The 15,272-nt window shown below is 44.0% G+C and overlaps 1 protein-coding gene across 10 annotated transcripts in view; it reads right to left on the bottom strand.

Annotated features, from left to right (window-relative positions):
* cplane1 (ciliogenesis and planar polarity effector 1) overlaps positions 1-15,272 on the bottom strand; it is a 375,338-nt gene that overhangs the window by 174,590 nt on the left and 185,476 nt on the right. For all 10 annotated transcript variants that reach the window (XR_009512997.1, XR_009512998.1, XM_059974072.1 and 7 more), the window contains exons 23-24: positions 3,038-3,202; positions 2,264-2,372 (exon numbers count right to left, since the gene is read on the bottom strand). Coding sequence is in view for 8 of the 10 variants with exons in the window: in XM_059974072.1 (XP_059830055.1) it covers positions 2,264-2,372; positions 3,038-3,202 (274 nt within the window). In the remaining 2 variants the exon portion in view is untranslated. The remainder of the gene's footprint in view (positions 1-2,263; positions 2,373-3,037; positions 3,203-15,272) is intronic.

Genomic DNA, 15,272 nt, shown 5'->3' with positions numbered 1-15,272 from the left:
GTAAAAAACCTTCCTCTAATATCCCCCTTGAACTTCCCTCCCCTTACCTTAAAGCCATGTCCTCTTGTACTGAGCAGTGGTGCCCTGGGGAAGAGGTGCTGGCTGTCCACTCTGTCTATTCCTCTTAATATCTTGTACACCTCTATCATGTTTCCTCTCATCCTCCTTCTCCCCAAAGAGTAAAGCCCTAGCTCCCTTAATCTCTGATCATAATCCATACTCTCTAAACCAGGCAGCATCCTGGTAAATCTCCTCTGTACCCTTTCCAATGCTTCCACATCCTTCCTATACTGAGGCGACCAGAACTGGACACAGTACTCCAAGTGTGGCCTAACTAGAGTTTTATAGAGCTGCATCGCGTCTCTTAAACTCTATCCCTCGACTTATGAAAGCTAACACCCCATAAGCTTTCTTAAGGTTTCGAAAGGTTTCAGTGAGAATTCCCCCCTCATCCTTCTGAATTCCAGTAAGTACAGACCCAGAGCCATCAAACGTTCCTCGTATGATAACCCTTTCATTCCTGGAATCATCCTTGTGAACCTCCTCTGGACCCTCTCCAATGGCAGCACATCTTTTCTAAAATGAGGGGCCCAATACTGTTCATAATTCTCAAGATGAGACCTCACCAGTGCCTTATAAGGCTTCAGCATCACATCCTTGCTCTTGTATTCTAGACTTCCTGAAATAAATGCTAACATGGCATTAGCCTTCCTCACCATCGACTCTACCTGCAAGTTAACCTTCAGGGCGTTCTACACAAGGACTCCCAAGTCCCTCTGCATCTCAGATTCCTGGATTTTCTCCCTGTTTAGAAATTAGTCCGCACATTGATTTCTATTACCAAAGTGCATGACTATACACTTTCCAACATTATATTTCATTTGCCACTTTCTTGCCCATTCTCCTAATCTGTCTGACTTTCTGCATCCTACCTGTTTCCTCAACACTACCAGCCCCTTCACCAATCTTCATATCATCTGCAAACTTAGCAACAAAGCCATCTATTTCATCATCTAAATCATTTATATACAACATTTAAAGAAGTGGTCCCAACACTAACCTCTGTGGAACCACTAGTCACTGGCAGCAAACCAGAAAAGGATCCTTTTATTCCCACTCGCTGCCTCCTATCAATCAGCCAATGCTCTAATCATCTTAGTAATTTTTCTGTAATATCATGGGTTCTTAACTTGGTAAGCAGTCTCATGTATGGCACCTTGTTAAAGGTCATCTGAAAGTCCAAATACACAACATCCACTGTATCCCATTTATCTATCCTACTTGTAATCTCCTCAAAGAATTCCAACAGGTTCATCAGGCGGGATTTTCCCTGAAGGAAACCGTGCTGACTTTGTACTATCTTGTCCTGTGTCACCAAGTACTCCATCACCTCATCCTTAACAATTGACTCCAACATCTTCCCAACCACTGAGGTCAGGCTAACTGGTCTATAATTTCCTTTCTGCTGATTTCCTCCTTTCTTAGAGAGTGGAGTGACTTTTCCAATTTTCCAGTCCTCTGGCACCATGCCAGAGTCCAATGATCTTTGAAAGATCATTTCTAGTGACATAACAATCTCCAATGCTACCTCTTTCAGAACCATACAGTGCAGTTCCTCCGGTCTGGGTGACTTATGTACTTATAGGTCTTTCAGCTTTTTGAACATCTTCTCTCTCGTAAAAGTAACTGGACCCACTTCTCTTCCTTTACACACTACAACATCAGGCATACTGACAGAGTCTTCCACAGCAAAGACTGATGCAAAACACTCATTTAATTCATCAGCCATCTCCTTGTCTCCCATTGTTATTTCTCCTGCCTCATTTTCTAGTAATTTTATATCCACCATCATTTCTCTTTTATTTTTAACATACTTGAAAAAACTTTTACTATCCACCTTGATATTATTTGCTAGCTTGTTTTCATATTTCATCTTTTCCCTTCTAATTATCCTCTCTTATCAGATTCCTTCTCCAGCCCTTTATCTATCACCTCTCAGCTTCTTACTTCATACCCCCTCCCCCAATCACCTGGTCTCACCTATCACCAGCCAACTTGTTCTCCTCTGCCTCCCCCCCACCTTTTTATTATGGCATCTTCCTCTCCTCCTTTCCAGTCCTGAGGAAGAGTCTTGGCCTGTAACGTCAACCGGTTAATCATCTCCATTGATGCTGCCTGTACTGCTGAGTACCTCCAGCAGATTGCGTGCTTTACTCACTCCCCACCCATACCGTGTAGAATGAACAGAGACGCATTGCATCACCTTGCACTATGCTGTGTCGCAAACGCTGCTGCAACGTGTGGTACTTGTCTCTCAAAGGCACCCGAACATCTTCTGCATCAGGAAAGGCCCTGAGCACAATTTCAGCCACCTACAAAATAAGAACTCGGCTCAGGGCAGGTGATGGATAACACGAGGGTTTCATCCCATAGAAAATATTACAGCCATCATAACTTCTATTCTCCCTCAACTACAAATCTAACAATCCATTTAAAGTCCCTCTCTTACTCTTCTCACCCTAGTAACAGCATCTCCTCTCTGTCCTCTCCTTGTTATTCCCTCTCCCTCCCTTGTCTTCCAAGCCCAAAGCCCTGGCCAGTCCTCCCATTGCTCTCACACCCTTCCTGAAGGGGTCACAGTTACTGTTACTGGGTTCGATTCCTGCCACAACCTTTTGTATGTTCTCCCCGTGCTGGTGTGGCTTTCCTCCCGGTGCTCCCTTCAGTCATATGGGTTAGAGTTGGTAAGTTGTGGACATGCTTTGCTGGTGTGGAGCTGTGACCACACTGGTGAGCTGCCCACGCACATCCTCGGACTGTGTTGGTCATTGATGCAAACGATGTGCTTCACTGCTTCAATGTACGTGTGACAAATAAAGTTAATCGTTACCTCTCTCCCTCTAGCTCTCCCCTGCGCCCCTCCACCCAATATATCTCCACATCTCTGTCAATCTGTGCCCCTTCACAAGATGCCCATCTCTCTGTCTCCCCCTCTCCTACCTCTGTGCCAGAGACCAGCAGTACACCACAATCCTACCTTCTTGATGGGAGGAAGTTCATTAACCAGGCTGAGAACGATATCCTGTATGAGCTCTTCCACATTCATGAACCTGGCAAAGGGCAGCATTCGACAGGCCCACTCCAGGGATGCCAGGCAATGGTCAACCACAGCGGCATCGTACTCAGCTGCCAGCTCACTGTCCTGGGAACACAGCAATCATCGGCATCAATCAGTAATCCTCCCTCCAGACAGAGAACTGTGGCTGCATCAGGGCAGAGTGATGGGGACAGGTTGGGGCACAAAGAGGGCAGAGTAGAGGGGAGGGCTTGATTAGGGCAGAGCTCTGAGGGCAGTTCTGGGCTCAGCATGATTTCACCAGCTCTGTTCCCATGAGGGAGTGGAACTCCCAGCAAGAATTGAATGTAGCTGATATAGCCATACCAGAGAAATAAGATACAACCTCATTGATTCAGACACTGCTGCTTGTCAATTCGTTTTTTGATATTATGTCTGCAAATCCACAAGCCCACTGGAGGCTGGAGGCGGAGGCCAAAGACGGCCTGTGCTGGGGTTAGAGGAATATGTACACGTGTAGGAGGAAGGGGAGGAATGACGCTTGTTTTGGTGTTGCTGGCTGGACTTAACATCCTCCTACTAGTCATTACCTGTCTAAAATTCCCTTCAACACTGAAATCAAGCTCACATGGACCACTTGCACTGTCAGCTCAGTCCACACTCTCATGACCCTCTGAGTGAAAAAGATTCTCCTCATGTTCCTCTTAAACTTCTCACCTTTCACCCTTAAGTCTTGACCTCTGGCTGTAGTCCTACCGAACCTCAGTGGAAAAAGCCTGTTTGCATTTACAGACATTACCCGGGTTACGTACGAGTTCCGTTCCTGAGTCTGTCTTTAAGTTGGATTTGTAAGTAAGTCTGAAGAAGTACATCTGGTATTATTTAGCGTTAGTTAGTCAAACGTTTGTCTTAGTATATAGTATATATTTTACCTTTCTATGCATATAAAACACTTAAGAAATGTATGTATTCCAATAATTAAATACTGCGTTGCTTGTAATTGTAGCTTTCATCGGGGCAGGGCCTTTCACATGGTCCATTATTCTCACTTTATCCGTCATCCTTTAAAATTGTTCCGATATTTGACCGACTGTAGTCTAACGCTTTTCCAATGACCGATGGCAATTCACCTCTTTCCAAACACTTTATTATTTCCACTTTATTTTCAATCACGATCACTTCCTGTCAATGGAACAGAAACACTGCGGGTGGCGGGTTCCAAGGTCCGCTGGGTCCTAAGGACCACCACACTGAATTCCCCAGGTCCTAAACTCCACCACACTGATTCAGGCTAAATGGGACAAGTGGGGGCTGTGCTGGGTTCCCACCACAATATTTCGCGTGGGAATTTAAACTGGTGGTGGCAGTGTTTTTTTTTTACGAGGTTGAGTTGCGAGCTCGACATCAACCCAGCACGGGAGCAAACTGTCACTGGATCGAACTCAGGAACCTCCGTTCTCCAGCCCGGTGCTGATCTCACTGCGCCACCAGCCGACCGGAACAGGGATGGGGGTGGGGGGGCGGGGTCAGGGTGAATCTTGCTAAGAAAAATTTAAGCCAAATACAAAGTTAAACACTCAACGCAGTGTCAAAGGCAATGACTTAAAATGGTGGACAGCATTCTCCTTCCTCCATTCGTAAGTACGAATTGTCCTTAAGTCGAATGTTCGTAACTTGGGGAGTACCTGTACTCTATATATACCACTCACGCTTCTGCATACCTCTATCAAATCTCCTCTTGATCTTCCACGTTCTAAGGAATAAAGTCCTAACCTATTCCATCTTTCCCTATAACTGGGTCCTCCAGACCCAGTAACATCCTTGTAAATTTTCTCTGCACTTTTTCAACCAGATTTACATCTTTCCTGTAGGTAGGCGACCAAAACTGCACACAATACTCCAAATCAGGCTTCACCAATGTCTTATACAACTCCAGTACAACATCACAGCTTCTGTACTCAATACATTCAGTTATGAAACCAATATGCCAAAAACTTTCTTTACAACCCTATCTATCTGTGATGCCTCTTTCAACAAATTAGCTACCTGTATTATCAGATCCCTTTGTTCTACCACATTGCCCAGTGGCCAACATTTCACTGTGTAAAACCTACTCTGGTTGGTCCTAACCTCGCCTTTATCTGCATTAAATTCCATCTGCCATTTTTCCAGCTAATACAAAACTCTCTGCAAGCCATGACAGCCTTTCTCACTGTCCACTACAACTCAACCGCGGTGTCATCTGCAAATGTGCTAATCCAGTTAACATCATTATCATCTGGGTCATTGACTGGGATGACGTTGTCTTATTGTACTTTGCCACAAAACAACAAATTTCAGGACATACGCCAGGAGATGTGAGGGGTAGGTTTTTTTTTAATAAACGCAGAGAGTGGTGAGTGCGTGAAATAGGTGGCTGGCGACGGTGGTGGAGGTGGATACAATAGGGTCTTTTAAGAGACTCCTGGATAGATATATGTAGCCTTGAAAAACAGAGGGTTATGAGTAACCTTAGGTAATTTCTAAAGTAAGTACAGCATTGTGGGCCCTGTATTGTACAGTAGGTTTTCTATGCCAGTTATATTAAACCTGATTCTGATTCACAAAGATATGGAGATGGTGGGTTGAAATGCCTGCTGTCCCTAGTGTGTTGGTGACTGGTAAAAGTTGATGAAAATGTGGGCAGGATAAAGAGGAACAATGGAAATGTGTGCATGATGTTAAACACAGTTCAATACCCACCACTGTCTGTAAGCAATTTGTACATTCTCCCCATGGCCACATGGATTTCCTCCAGGTGCTCTGGTTTCCAAAGATGTCTGGGTTGAGGTTTGTAAGTTATAGGTATGCCATGTTGGCGCCAGAGGTGGAGCTCAAACTTTACTGATTTGATTGGATGCACATTTCACTATATATGCAACAAATAAAGCCAATCTTTATCTCTAAAGTATAAAGAGTTGTTTGAGCTGCACCCAACCATACAAAGTGGAGTATTCCATCACACTTCCAGGACTCAGGAGGTGACTCGTTGCTGCAGATTCCCAACTCTTTGATCTGCACTGGTGAGTTTCTGATTTATTCATACCTCACAGTATCTTAATGGTAGGGAACTTGTTGATGTTAATATCACCAAGTATCAAGGGTAACTAGTCAGACTTTCTCCAGTTTAAACAGGCCATTTCCTGGTACCTTTGTGGCATGGATGTTACTTGCTATTATCAACAATTGCCTGATCCATCTACAGAATACTTTGTTTTTTTATCTGTTAATATGCTTCGGCCTCAGAAGTCATATGCATGCCCACAGACGTTGACTGCGCAACACATTTGTCTTCCTCGGACTTCGGGAGACTACTACTAATTATCTTATGTGCTGTATGTGATATATGTACTATGTTTTGCAGCTTGGTCCCCGAGGAATGTCGTTTCATTTAGCTGTAAACACATGTATGGTGGAATGACAATAGAACTCAATCCTTTTAGGGGTTATACTCTACACAGACACTGGCTGCTTCACTTGCCGAGGAGTTGTGAATGACATTAAAGGTCGTGCAGTCATCCACCATCGCCGGCAGCCCATTCCACACACTCACCACTCTCCATGTAAAAAACTTACTCCTGACATCTCCTCTGTGCCTACTTCCAAGCACCTTAACACTGTGCCCTCTCATGCTAGCAATTTCAGCCCTGGGAAAAGGCCATAGGGTCTTTTAAGAGAGTCCTGGATGGAAAAATGGAGCTTAGAAAAATAGAGGGCTATGGGTAAACCTAGGTAGTTCTAAGGTAAGCACAGCTTTGTGGGCTGAAGGGCCTGTATTGTGCTGTAGGTTTTCTATGTTTCTATCTCATCCGGTCCCGGTGACTTATCCAACTTGATGCTTTCTAAAAGCTCCAGCACATCCTCTTGCTTAATGTCTACAGTTGAAGTCGGAAGTTTACATACACCTGGGTTGAAGTCATTAAAACTCATTGTTTAACCACTCCACAGATTTCATATTAGCAAACTATAGTTTTGGCAAGACATTGAGGACATCTACTTTGTGCATGACACAAGTAACTTTGCTGCAGGAGGGACTGGTGCACTTCACAAAATAGAAGGTATCATGAGGAAGGAAAATTATGTTGATATATTGAAGCAACATCTCAAGACATCAGCCAGGAAGTTAAAGCTCGGTCACAAATAGGTCTTCCAAATGGACATTGACCCCAAGCATACCTCCAAAGTTGTAGCAAAACTGCTTAAGGACAACAAAGTCCTTTGGAGGTATGTTTGGAGTGGCCATCACAAAGCCCTGAGCTCAATTCGATGGAAAATTTGTGGCAGAACTGAAAAAGCATGTGTAAACAAGGAGGCCTACAAACCTGACTCAGTTACACGAGTTCTGTCTGGAGGAATGGAACAAAATTCCAGCAACTTACTGTGAGAAGCTTGTGGCAGGCGACCCAAAACGTTTGACCCAAGTTAAACAATTTAAAGGAAATGCTACCAAATACTAACAAAGTGTATGTAAACTTCTAACCCACTGGGAATGTGATGAAAGAAATAAAAGTTGAAATAAATCATTCTCTCTACTATTATTCTGATATTTCACATTCTTTAAAAAAAGTTGTGATCCTAACTAACCTAAGACAGGGAATGTTTTCTAGGATTAAATGTCAGGAATTGTGAAAAACTGAGTTTAAATGTATTCAGCTAAGGTGTATGAAAACTTCTGACTTCAACTGTACATGCTCAAGCTATTCAGTCCGCTGTAGGTCATCCCTACAATTGCCAAAATCCTTTTCCTTAGTGAATACTAAAGCAAAGTATTCATTGAGCACCTCTGCTCTCTCCTATAGTTCCATACACACTTTTCCACTGTCACACTTTGATTGGTCCTATTCTCTCGAGAGTAAAGTGATTCTTGAAAGGTCATGGCCAATGCATCAGTTATCTCTTCAGCAACCTCTCTCAGGACTCTGGGATGTTGTCCATCTGGTTCAGATGACCTATCCACCTTAAGATCTTTCAGTTGCCTTGCACCTTTTCCTTTGTAACAACAATGGCACTCACTCCTGCTTCGATACTCACAGACCTCTGGTATACAGCCAGTTCTTCGACAGTAAAGAATGAAGCAAAGTACCTAATAAATTCATCTGCCATTTCTTTGTCCCCCATTTCTACCTCACCAGCATTATTTTCTAATGGTGCAATTTCAACTCTCACCTCCCTTTTACTCTTTATAAAACTGAAAAATCTTTTAGTATCCTCCTTTATATTATTGGCTAGTTTTCCTCATATTTCATCTTTTCCTTTCTTACAGCTTTTTAGTTCCTTTTGTTGTATTTTAAAAACTTACCAATCATCCAACTTCCCACGTTTGCTACCTTATATGCCCTTTCCTTGGATTTAATGAAGTCGTTAACTTCCCTTGTCAGCCACGGTTGCCTACCCCTGCCATTTGAGAACAACTTCCTCTGTGCGACATATCTATCCTGTGCCTGGTGAACTACTCCCAGAAATTTCTGCCACCTTCCTTCTGCCATCATCCCCGCTAGTATCCTCCTCTAATCCACCTCTCATGCATCTATAATTCCCTTTATTCCACAGTGATACTGAGACATGAGTTATGCTTCTCTCTCTCTCAAATTGCAGTATGAATTCAATCCTATCATATCACTGTCTCCTAAGGGTTCCTTTACGTTAAGCTAATAAAATCTGGGTTATAAATCTTAGCCAATCTAAAATAAACCTCCCCCCGTGTAGGGTCAAGCACAAGCTCTTCTAAAAAGCCATCTCATAGGCATTCAACAAATCCCTTCTTGCGATCCGACACCACGCCACCAACCTGATTTTCCCAATCCCCTTGCATATTGAAGTCTCCCACTACAATTGTGTCATTACCCTTATTTCATGCCTTTTCCAGCTCCCTTTGCAATCTCAACACATCTTGGCTGTTATTGGAGGCCTACATATGATCCCCACAACATTTTTTTACCTTACCCTTGCAGCTTCTTAACACCACCCACAAAGATTAAACATTCTCTGACACTATGTCACCTGTTTCTAAAGATGTAATTCCATCTCTTACCAACAGTCACACTACCACCTGTTTCCTGTCTCTCCTTTTGATACAAGGTATATCCTTTGATGTTAAACTCCCAACTACGATCTTTCAGCTACAACTCAGCAATGTTCACAATGTCATACCGACCAATCTCTAACTGCGCCACGAGTTCATCCACCTTATTCCAAATGCTATGTGCATTTAAACATAACACCTTCAGTCCTGCATTCCTTGCCTTTCTGAATTTTGCCTCTGTGGTACAATTGAACTCTTTGATCTGTCTACATTTGTACCCAATCATTGGCTTGTCCTTCCTTACATTCACGTTACACCCATCATTTACTGGAAAACCTGCTGGCCCATCCTCAGCTCTATCATCCTGGTTCCTATCTCCCTGCCATGTTAGTTTAAACCACTTGTACTGGTAGATAGGCCAAAGGGCCTCCCAGTGATGTAGTGTTCATGACTTAATCGGAACACTCCCAACAGCTCTAGTAAATCTGCTTGCAAGAATATTGGTCCCCCTCAGACTCAAGTGTAAAGTCCCTTTTGGACAGTCCGTACCTGTCCCAGAGAGGTTTCAATTATCCAGAAATCTGAAACCAGGCCGCTGCTCCCATTCTTCAACCACGCATTTATCCTCCACCTCATTCTATTCCTATCCTCACTGTCGCATGGCACAGGCAGCAATCCCAAGACTACTACCTTTGAGGTCCTGCTCCCCAGCTTCTTTCCGAACTCCTTGTATTCTTTTAACGGGAACTCCTCTCTTTTTCTATCTGTGTCATTGGTACCAATATGTAGCTCAACTTCTGGCTGCTCACCCTTCCTTTTCAGGATATTCTGAACACATTCAGAAACATCGCAGACCGACACCTGGAAGACAAACTACCATCACGTCTCCTTTCTGCGTCGAGCTAACTGTAGAGTCCCTATTACTGTCTCCCTAACTGTAGAGTCCCTATTACTGTCTCCCTAACCGTAGAGTCCCTATTACTGTCTCCCTAACCGTAGAGACCCCTATCACTGTCTCCCTAACCGTAGAGTCCCCTATCACTGTCTCCCTAACCGTAGAGACCCCTATCACTGTCTCCCTAACCGTAGAGACCCCTATCACTGTCTCCCTAACTGTAGAGTCCCCTATCACTGTCTCCCTAACCGTAGAGACCCCTATCACTGTCTCCCTAACCGTAGAGTCCCCTATCACTGTCTCCCTAACCGTAGAGACCCCTATCACTGTCTCCCTAACCGTAGAGACCCCTATCACTGTCTCCCTAACTGTAGAGTCCCCTATCACTGTCTCCCTAACCGTAGAGTCCCCTATCACTGTCTCCCTAACCGAAGAGACCCCTATCACTGTCTCCCTAACTGTAGAGACCCCCATCACTGTCGCCCTAACTGTTGAGTCCCCTATTACTGCTGCCATCCTCTTCAGTCTCCTGTCTTTCTGAGCCACAAGGCCTGACACTGCCAGAGGCACGGCAACTGTTTCTTCCCACAGCTAGGTCCCCCCTCGAAAAATAGTACTCAAAATGGAGTAGTTATTGTTGAGGGGGACGGCCACATCTTGATGTTCTCCCTTCCCTCTCCTAACAGTCACCCAGTTATCTGTCTCCTGTACCTTTGGAATGACTACCTCCCTGTAGTTCCTGTCTATCACTGCATCACTTTCCCTAACCTGCTGAAGGTAATTGATTTACTGCTGAGAACACCCCATTTTGCCTTATTGCTTTGCTCCCAGTCAGAGAGCTTGTTGATGGACTGGTCCATGATTTGTGAGGTTGTGGTGATGCTAGTGCTGAGGAATTTTGTGGTTAACTGGTCCTTTGCTATTGCATGTTTCTCTTTGCAAGAGATGAAATTACAAGGTATCCTTTTCCAAAATAAGCCCATTTCATCCACATTGAAGACAAGCTTGGGAGGATAACCGTCCTTTTCGATATGGCCTTCAGTGTTGCAGGAAATTCCTGGGCTGCCTTGTTGTCTGCACTAATTGCTTCACCAGAAATACGTATACTATGAGAGTTACTGTGCTGTTTAAATCTATCAAACCTACCTCTTCTGGCTGTGAATGTTACCGATGTGTCTTCTTTTTCTTGAATATGATTGAAGATGCTTTCTGCCTTTTCCATTATTATCTGCTGGCTTCAAGGCATGTCATTGTGTTTGGTGATGCACCATATATTTAGTCTATTTCCCATTTTTTTAAGCAAATGGCTCCTTGAACGATGATAACTTTGAGGCCGTCGTTTTAGGTGCTTTTATCTTGTCTGCATTCATAATAATTGATGTAGCCAATTTCAAAGATGCACCCACATCAACCTGACACTCACCAGCTTCTATCACTTGCAGTTTCACATCCACATCCATGCTAATGCTTTTCCTACACACCTTAGATGTACTAGCCCAACAGGAAATGGCAAACATTATGGGTGAAAAATAGTGGAATAAATTGGCAAGGGAGCAAGAATGCTTACATATGCAGGGGAGGCAGAGCGTAAACTAATACATGTTTGTGTCAGGACGCTGGAGCAGGGATCTAATCGCAGACCCAGTACTGTGCACAGTGATATTAATTGAGTAACAAATCCCAAGGTGCAAACCAAGTAAATGTCAAAGTTCAGGCAGAGATCAAAACATCCAGAGAAATCCAAAAACCAGAATCGGGAAACAGGCAGAGTTGATATTCAGACAGAGTACAGAGATGAATGCTGGAAAGGCTCGGGAAAACTCACTGGCACAATCTGGCAACAAACAGGGGAAAACACAGGAATGAAATACACTGAGAGGCAGATGATAGGTGGAGCACAATGAGACACAGGGGGCAGCAATACAGGTAACAATGAGAAACAGAAGAGAGACGGAGTACTCAGTGATACAGGGGCCGGAGTAGAGCAGGAGCGGGGACAGGAGCACATAGCAATACAAAACCACAGGCTGACAGCTCAGGGGAAACACACAAAAAGACAAGAGTTCAACTGGAGGTACTGAAAGATTGCCTGCGAGTGGCTTAGAATGTATGTCAAGTGTCCTCATTGGCTGATTGAATGTTTACTGTAATGGAGGCCACTCTTGAGAAGTTTTTTGTCATTTTAAAAGATTTCAATAAAGTATTGAATAATCACGTTGTAATGAATCTGCACAATGCAGGGTCTAAGTGGATCTCTAAATAAAATTTAAAGATGCCCAGGCTCTGACAGTTTAAATTTCATTACTATAGATAACTGATGTACCTTTATTCTTGAAGGATTTCCTAGGTAATTTCTAAAGTAAGTACATGATCGGCACAGCATCGTGAGCTGAAGGGCCTGTATTGCGTTGTAGGTTTTCTATGTTTCTGGGATATCAAGGACAAACCAGGGAACTGCAGGGTAGTGAACCAAAAATCAGTGGTGGGAAAACTGCAGAAAAGAATTCTGAAAGACTCCATCTATCTGCATTTGTAAAGGCAAGGAGTGATGGGGATAGTCAGCATGGCTTTGTGCATGGGAAATTGTGTTTTGTGAATTTGCCCAACTTTTCTATGATAGGTGGCTGCAACATCAGAACAAGTGGGGTCCAAAGTGAGCTAGCCAACAATCTTGGTGGTAGAAGGTAGAGGTGATAGTAAAGGGTTATTTACCAGACTGGAGGCCAGGACTGCTGGGATCAGATGAGAATGCAGGTGGGATGATTAGTAAGTTTGTAGATGGCACTAAACAGTGAAGAAGGTTGTTTAAGGTTACAACAGGATTTAGATCAACTGAAGATAGTGGGCCAAGGAGTGGCAAATGGCCATTAACTTGGATAAGTGTAGAGAGATTTTTTTTGCAGAAGTTATACCAAGAATGAACAGCAGGCATCTGGGGAGTGTGGTCAAACAGACATTGGGATGTCACAGAGTCCTAGAACAGGATAAAAACAGGCCCTTCGGCCCATCTAGACCGTGCCAAACCGTTTTAGCTGCCCAATCCCACTGATTTGCACCAAGATTATAGCCCTCCATGTACCTATCCAAACTTCTCTTCAATGTTGAAATCGAGTTCACATGCACCGCTTGCTCTGGCAGCTTGTCCCACACTCTTCTGAGTGAAGAAGTTTCCCCTCACGTTCTCCTTAAACTTTTCACTTTTCACCTTTAACCCATGACCTCCCACCCAAGATACAAGTACATATTTCCTTGAAAGCAGCCAAGGCACTGGGTATAAGACTGAGGCACAGCTGGAGTATGGTGTGTAGTTCTGGTCAGAAGGCTACAGGAAGGATGTAGAGGGTATAGCCAGGATTGGGTTACAAGGAGAGATTGCATAGAATAACTATCCCTGGGATGAAAGTGGCTGGCAGGTGACATGACAAGGACATAGAATTATGAGAAACACAGATCAGGAAGATGGAGATGGTCTCTTTCCCATGGAAGGGTGACTAAAAATATAAGGTAGAAGTTTAAAATGAGATAGAGGAGGTTTTAAAAGGATCTGAAATATAAAAGCATAGAAAATCTACAGCACAATACAGGTCCTTCGGCCCACAAAGCAATGTCCCCTTGGATCCCATGCCTCCTTACTTTCTCAATAAGCCTTGCATGGGGTAACTTACCAAATGCCTTGCTGAAATCCATATACACTACATTTACTGCTCTAACTTCATCAATATGTTTAGTCACATCCTCAAAAAATTCAAGCAGGCTCCTAAGGCACGACCTGCCTTTGACAAAGCCATGCTGACTATTCCTAAGCATATTAGGCCTCTCCAAACGTTCAAAAATCCTGTCTCTCTGGATCTTCTTCATCAGCTTACCAACCACTGAGGTAAGACTCCCTGGCCTATAATAGAACCATAGAAACAGAAAACCTACAGAACACGTCCCTACCTTGGAACTACCTCAGCTTTACCCATAGCCCTCTAGTTTTCTAAGCTCCATGTAGCCATCCAAGACCCTATCGTTTCCACCTCCAGTGCCGCCGCCAGCAGCCCATTCCACACATTCAGCACTCTCTGCGTAAAAAAACTTACCCCTGACATCAACTCTGAAGCTACTTCCAAGCACCTTAAAACTATGCCCTCTCGTGCTAGCCATTTCAGTCCTGGGAAAGTCCTGATCAGAGGCATTGATCGTGATCCACACGACCAATGCCTCTGATCATCTTGTACACCTCTATCAGGTCACCGCTCATCCTCCGTCACTCAAAGGAGAAAAGGTTGAGTTCACTCAATCTATTCTCATAAGGTATGTTCCCCAATCCAGGCAATGTCCTTGTAAATCCCATCTGCACCTTTTTTATGGTTTCCATGTCCTTCCTGTAGTGAGGTGAACAGAATTGAGCACAGTACTCCAAGTGGGGTCTCACCAGAGTCCTATATAGCTGCAACATTACCTCTCGGCTCTTAAACTCAATCCCACGACTGATGAAGACCAATGCACCGAATGTCTTCTTAACCACAGAGTCAACCTGTGCAGCTGCTTTGAGCACCCTATGGACTCGGACCCCAAGATCCCTCTGATCCTCCACACTGCCAAGACTCTTACCATTAATACTATATTCTGCCATCATATTTGACCTACCAAAATGAACCACCTCACACTTATCTGGTTTGAACTCCATCTGCCACTTCTCAGCCCAGTTTTACATCCTATCAATGTCCCATTGTAACCTCTGACAGCCCTCCACACTATCCACAACAGCCCCAACCTTTGTGTCATCAGAAAATTTACTAACCCAGCCCTCCACTTCCTCATCCAGGTCATTTATAAAAATCACAAAGTGTAAGGGTCCCAGAACAGATCCCTGAGGCACCCCACTGGTCACCGACCTCCATGCAGAATATGACCCGTCTACAACCACTCTTTGCCTTCTGTGGGTAAGCCAGTTCTGGATCCACAAAGCAATGTCCTCTTGGATCCCATGCCTCCTTACTTTCTCAATAAGCCTTGCATGGGGTAACTTATCAAATGCCTTGCTGAAATCCATATACACTACACCTATGGCTCTACCTTCATCAATGTGTTCAGTCACATCCTCAAAAAATTCAATCAGGCTCATAAGGACTGCACATTTTATTCGAGTCCCTGTCAGTATCACAGTGTGCCTCCTCACCAGCAGTTCAGCACACAACAGGACCTGAGGCAAAGCAGTGTCCAAAGAGAATGAACCCTGACAGCAGTGAGTTCAC

Source organism: Hypanus sabinus, chromosome 7 (genome assembly GCF_030144855.1).
Source record: "Hypanus sabinus isolate sHypSab1 chromosome 7, sHypSab1.hap1, whole genome shotgun sequence".
Taxonomy (NCBI): Eukaryota; Metazoa; Chordata; class Chondrichthyes; order Myliobatiformes; family Dasyatidae; genus Hypanus; species Hypanus sabinus.
This window is presented reverse-complemented; position numbering and strand designations above follow the sequence as displayed.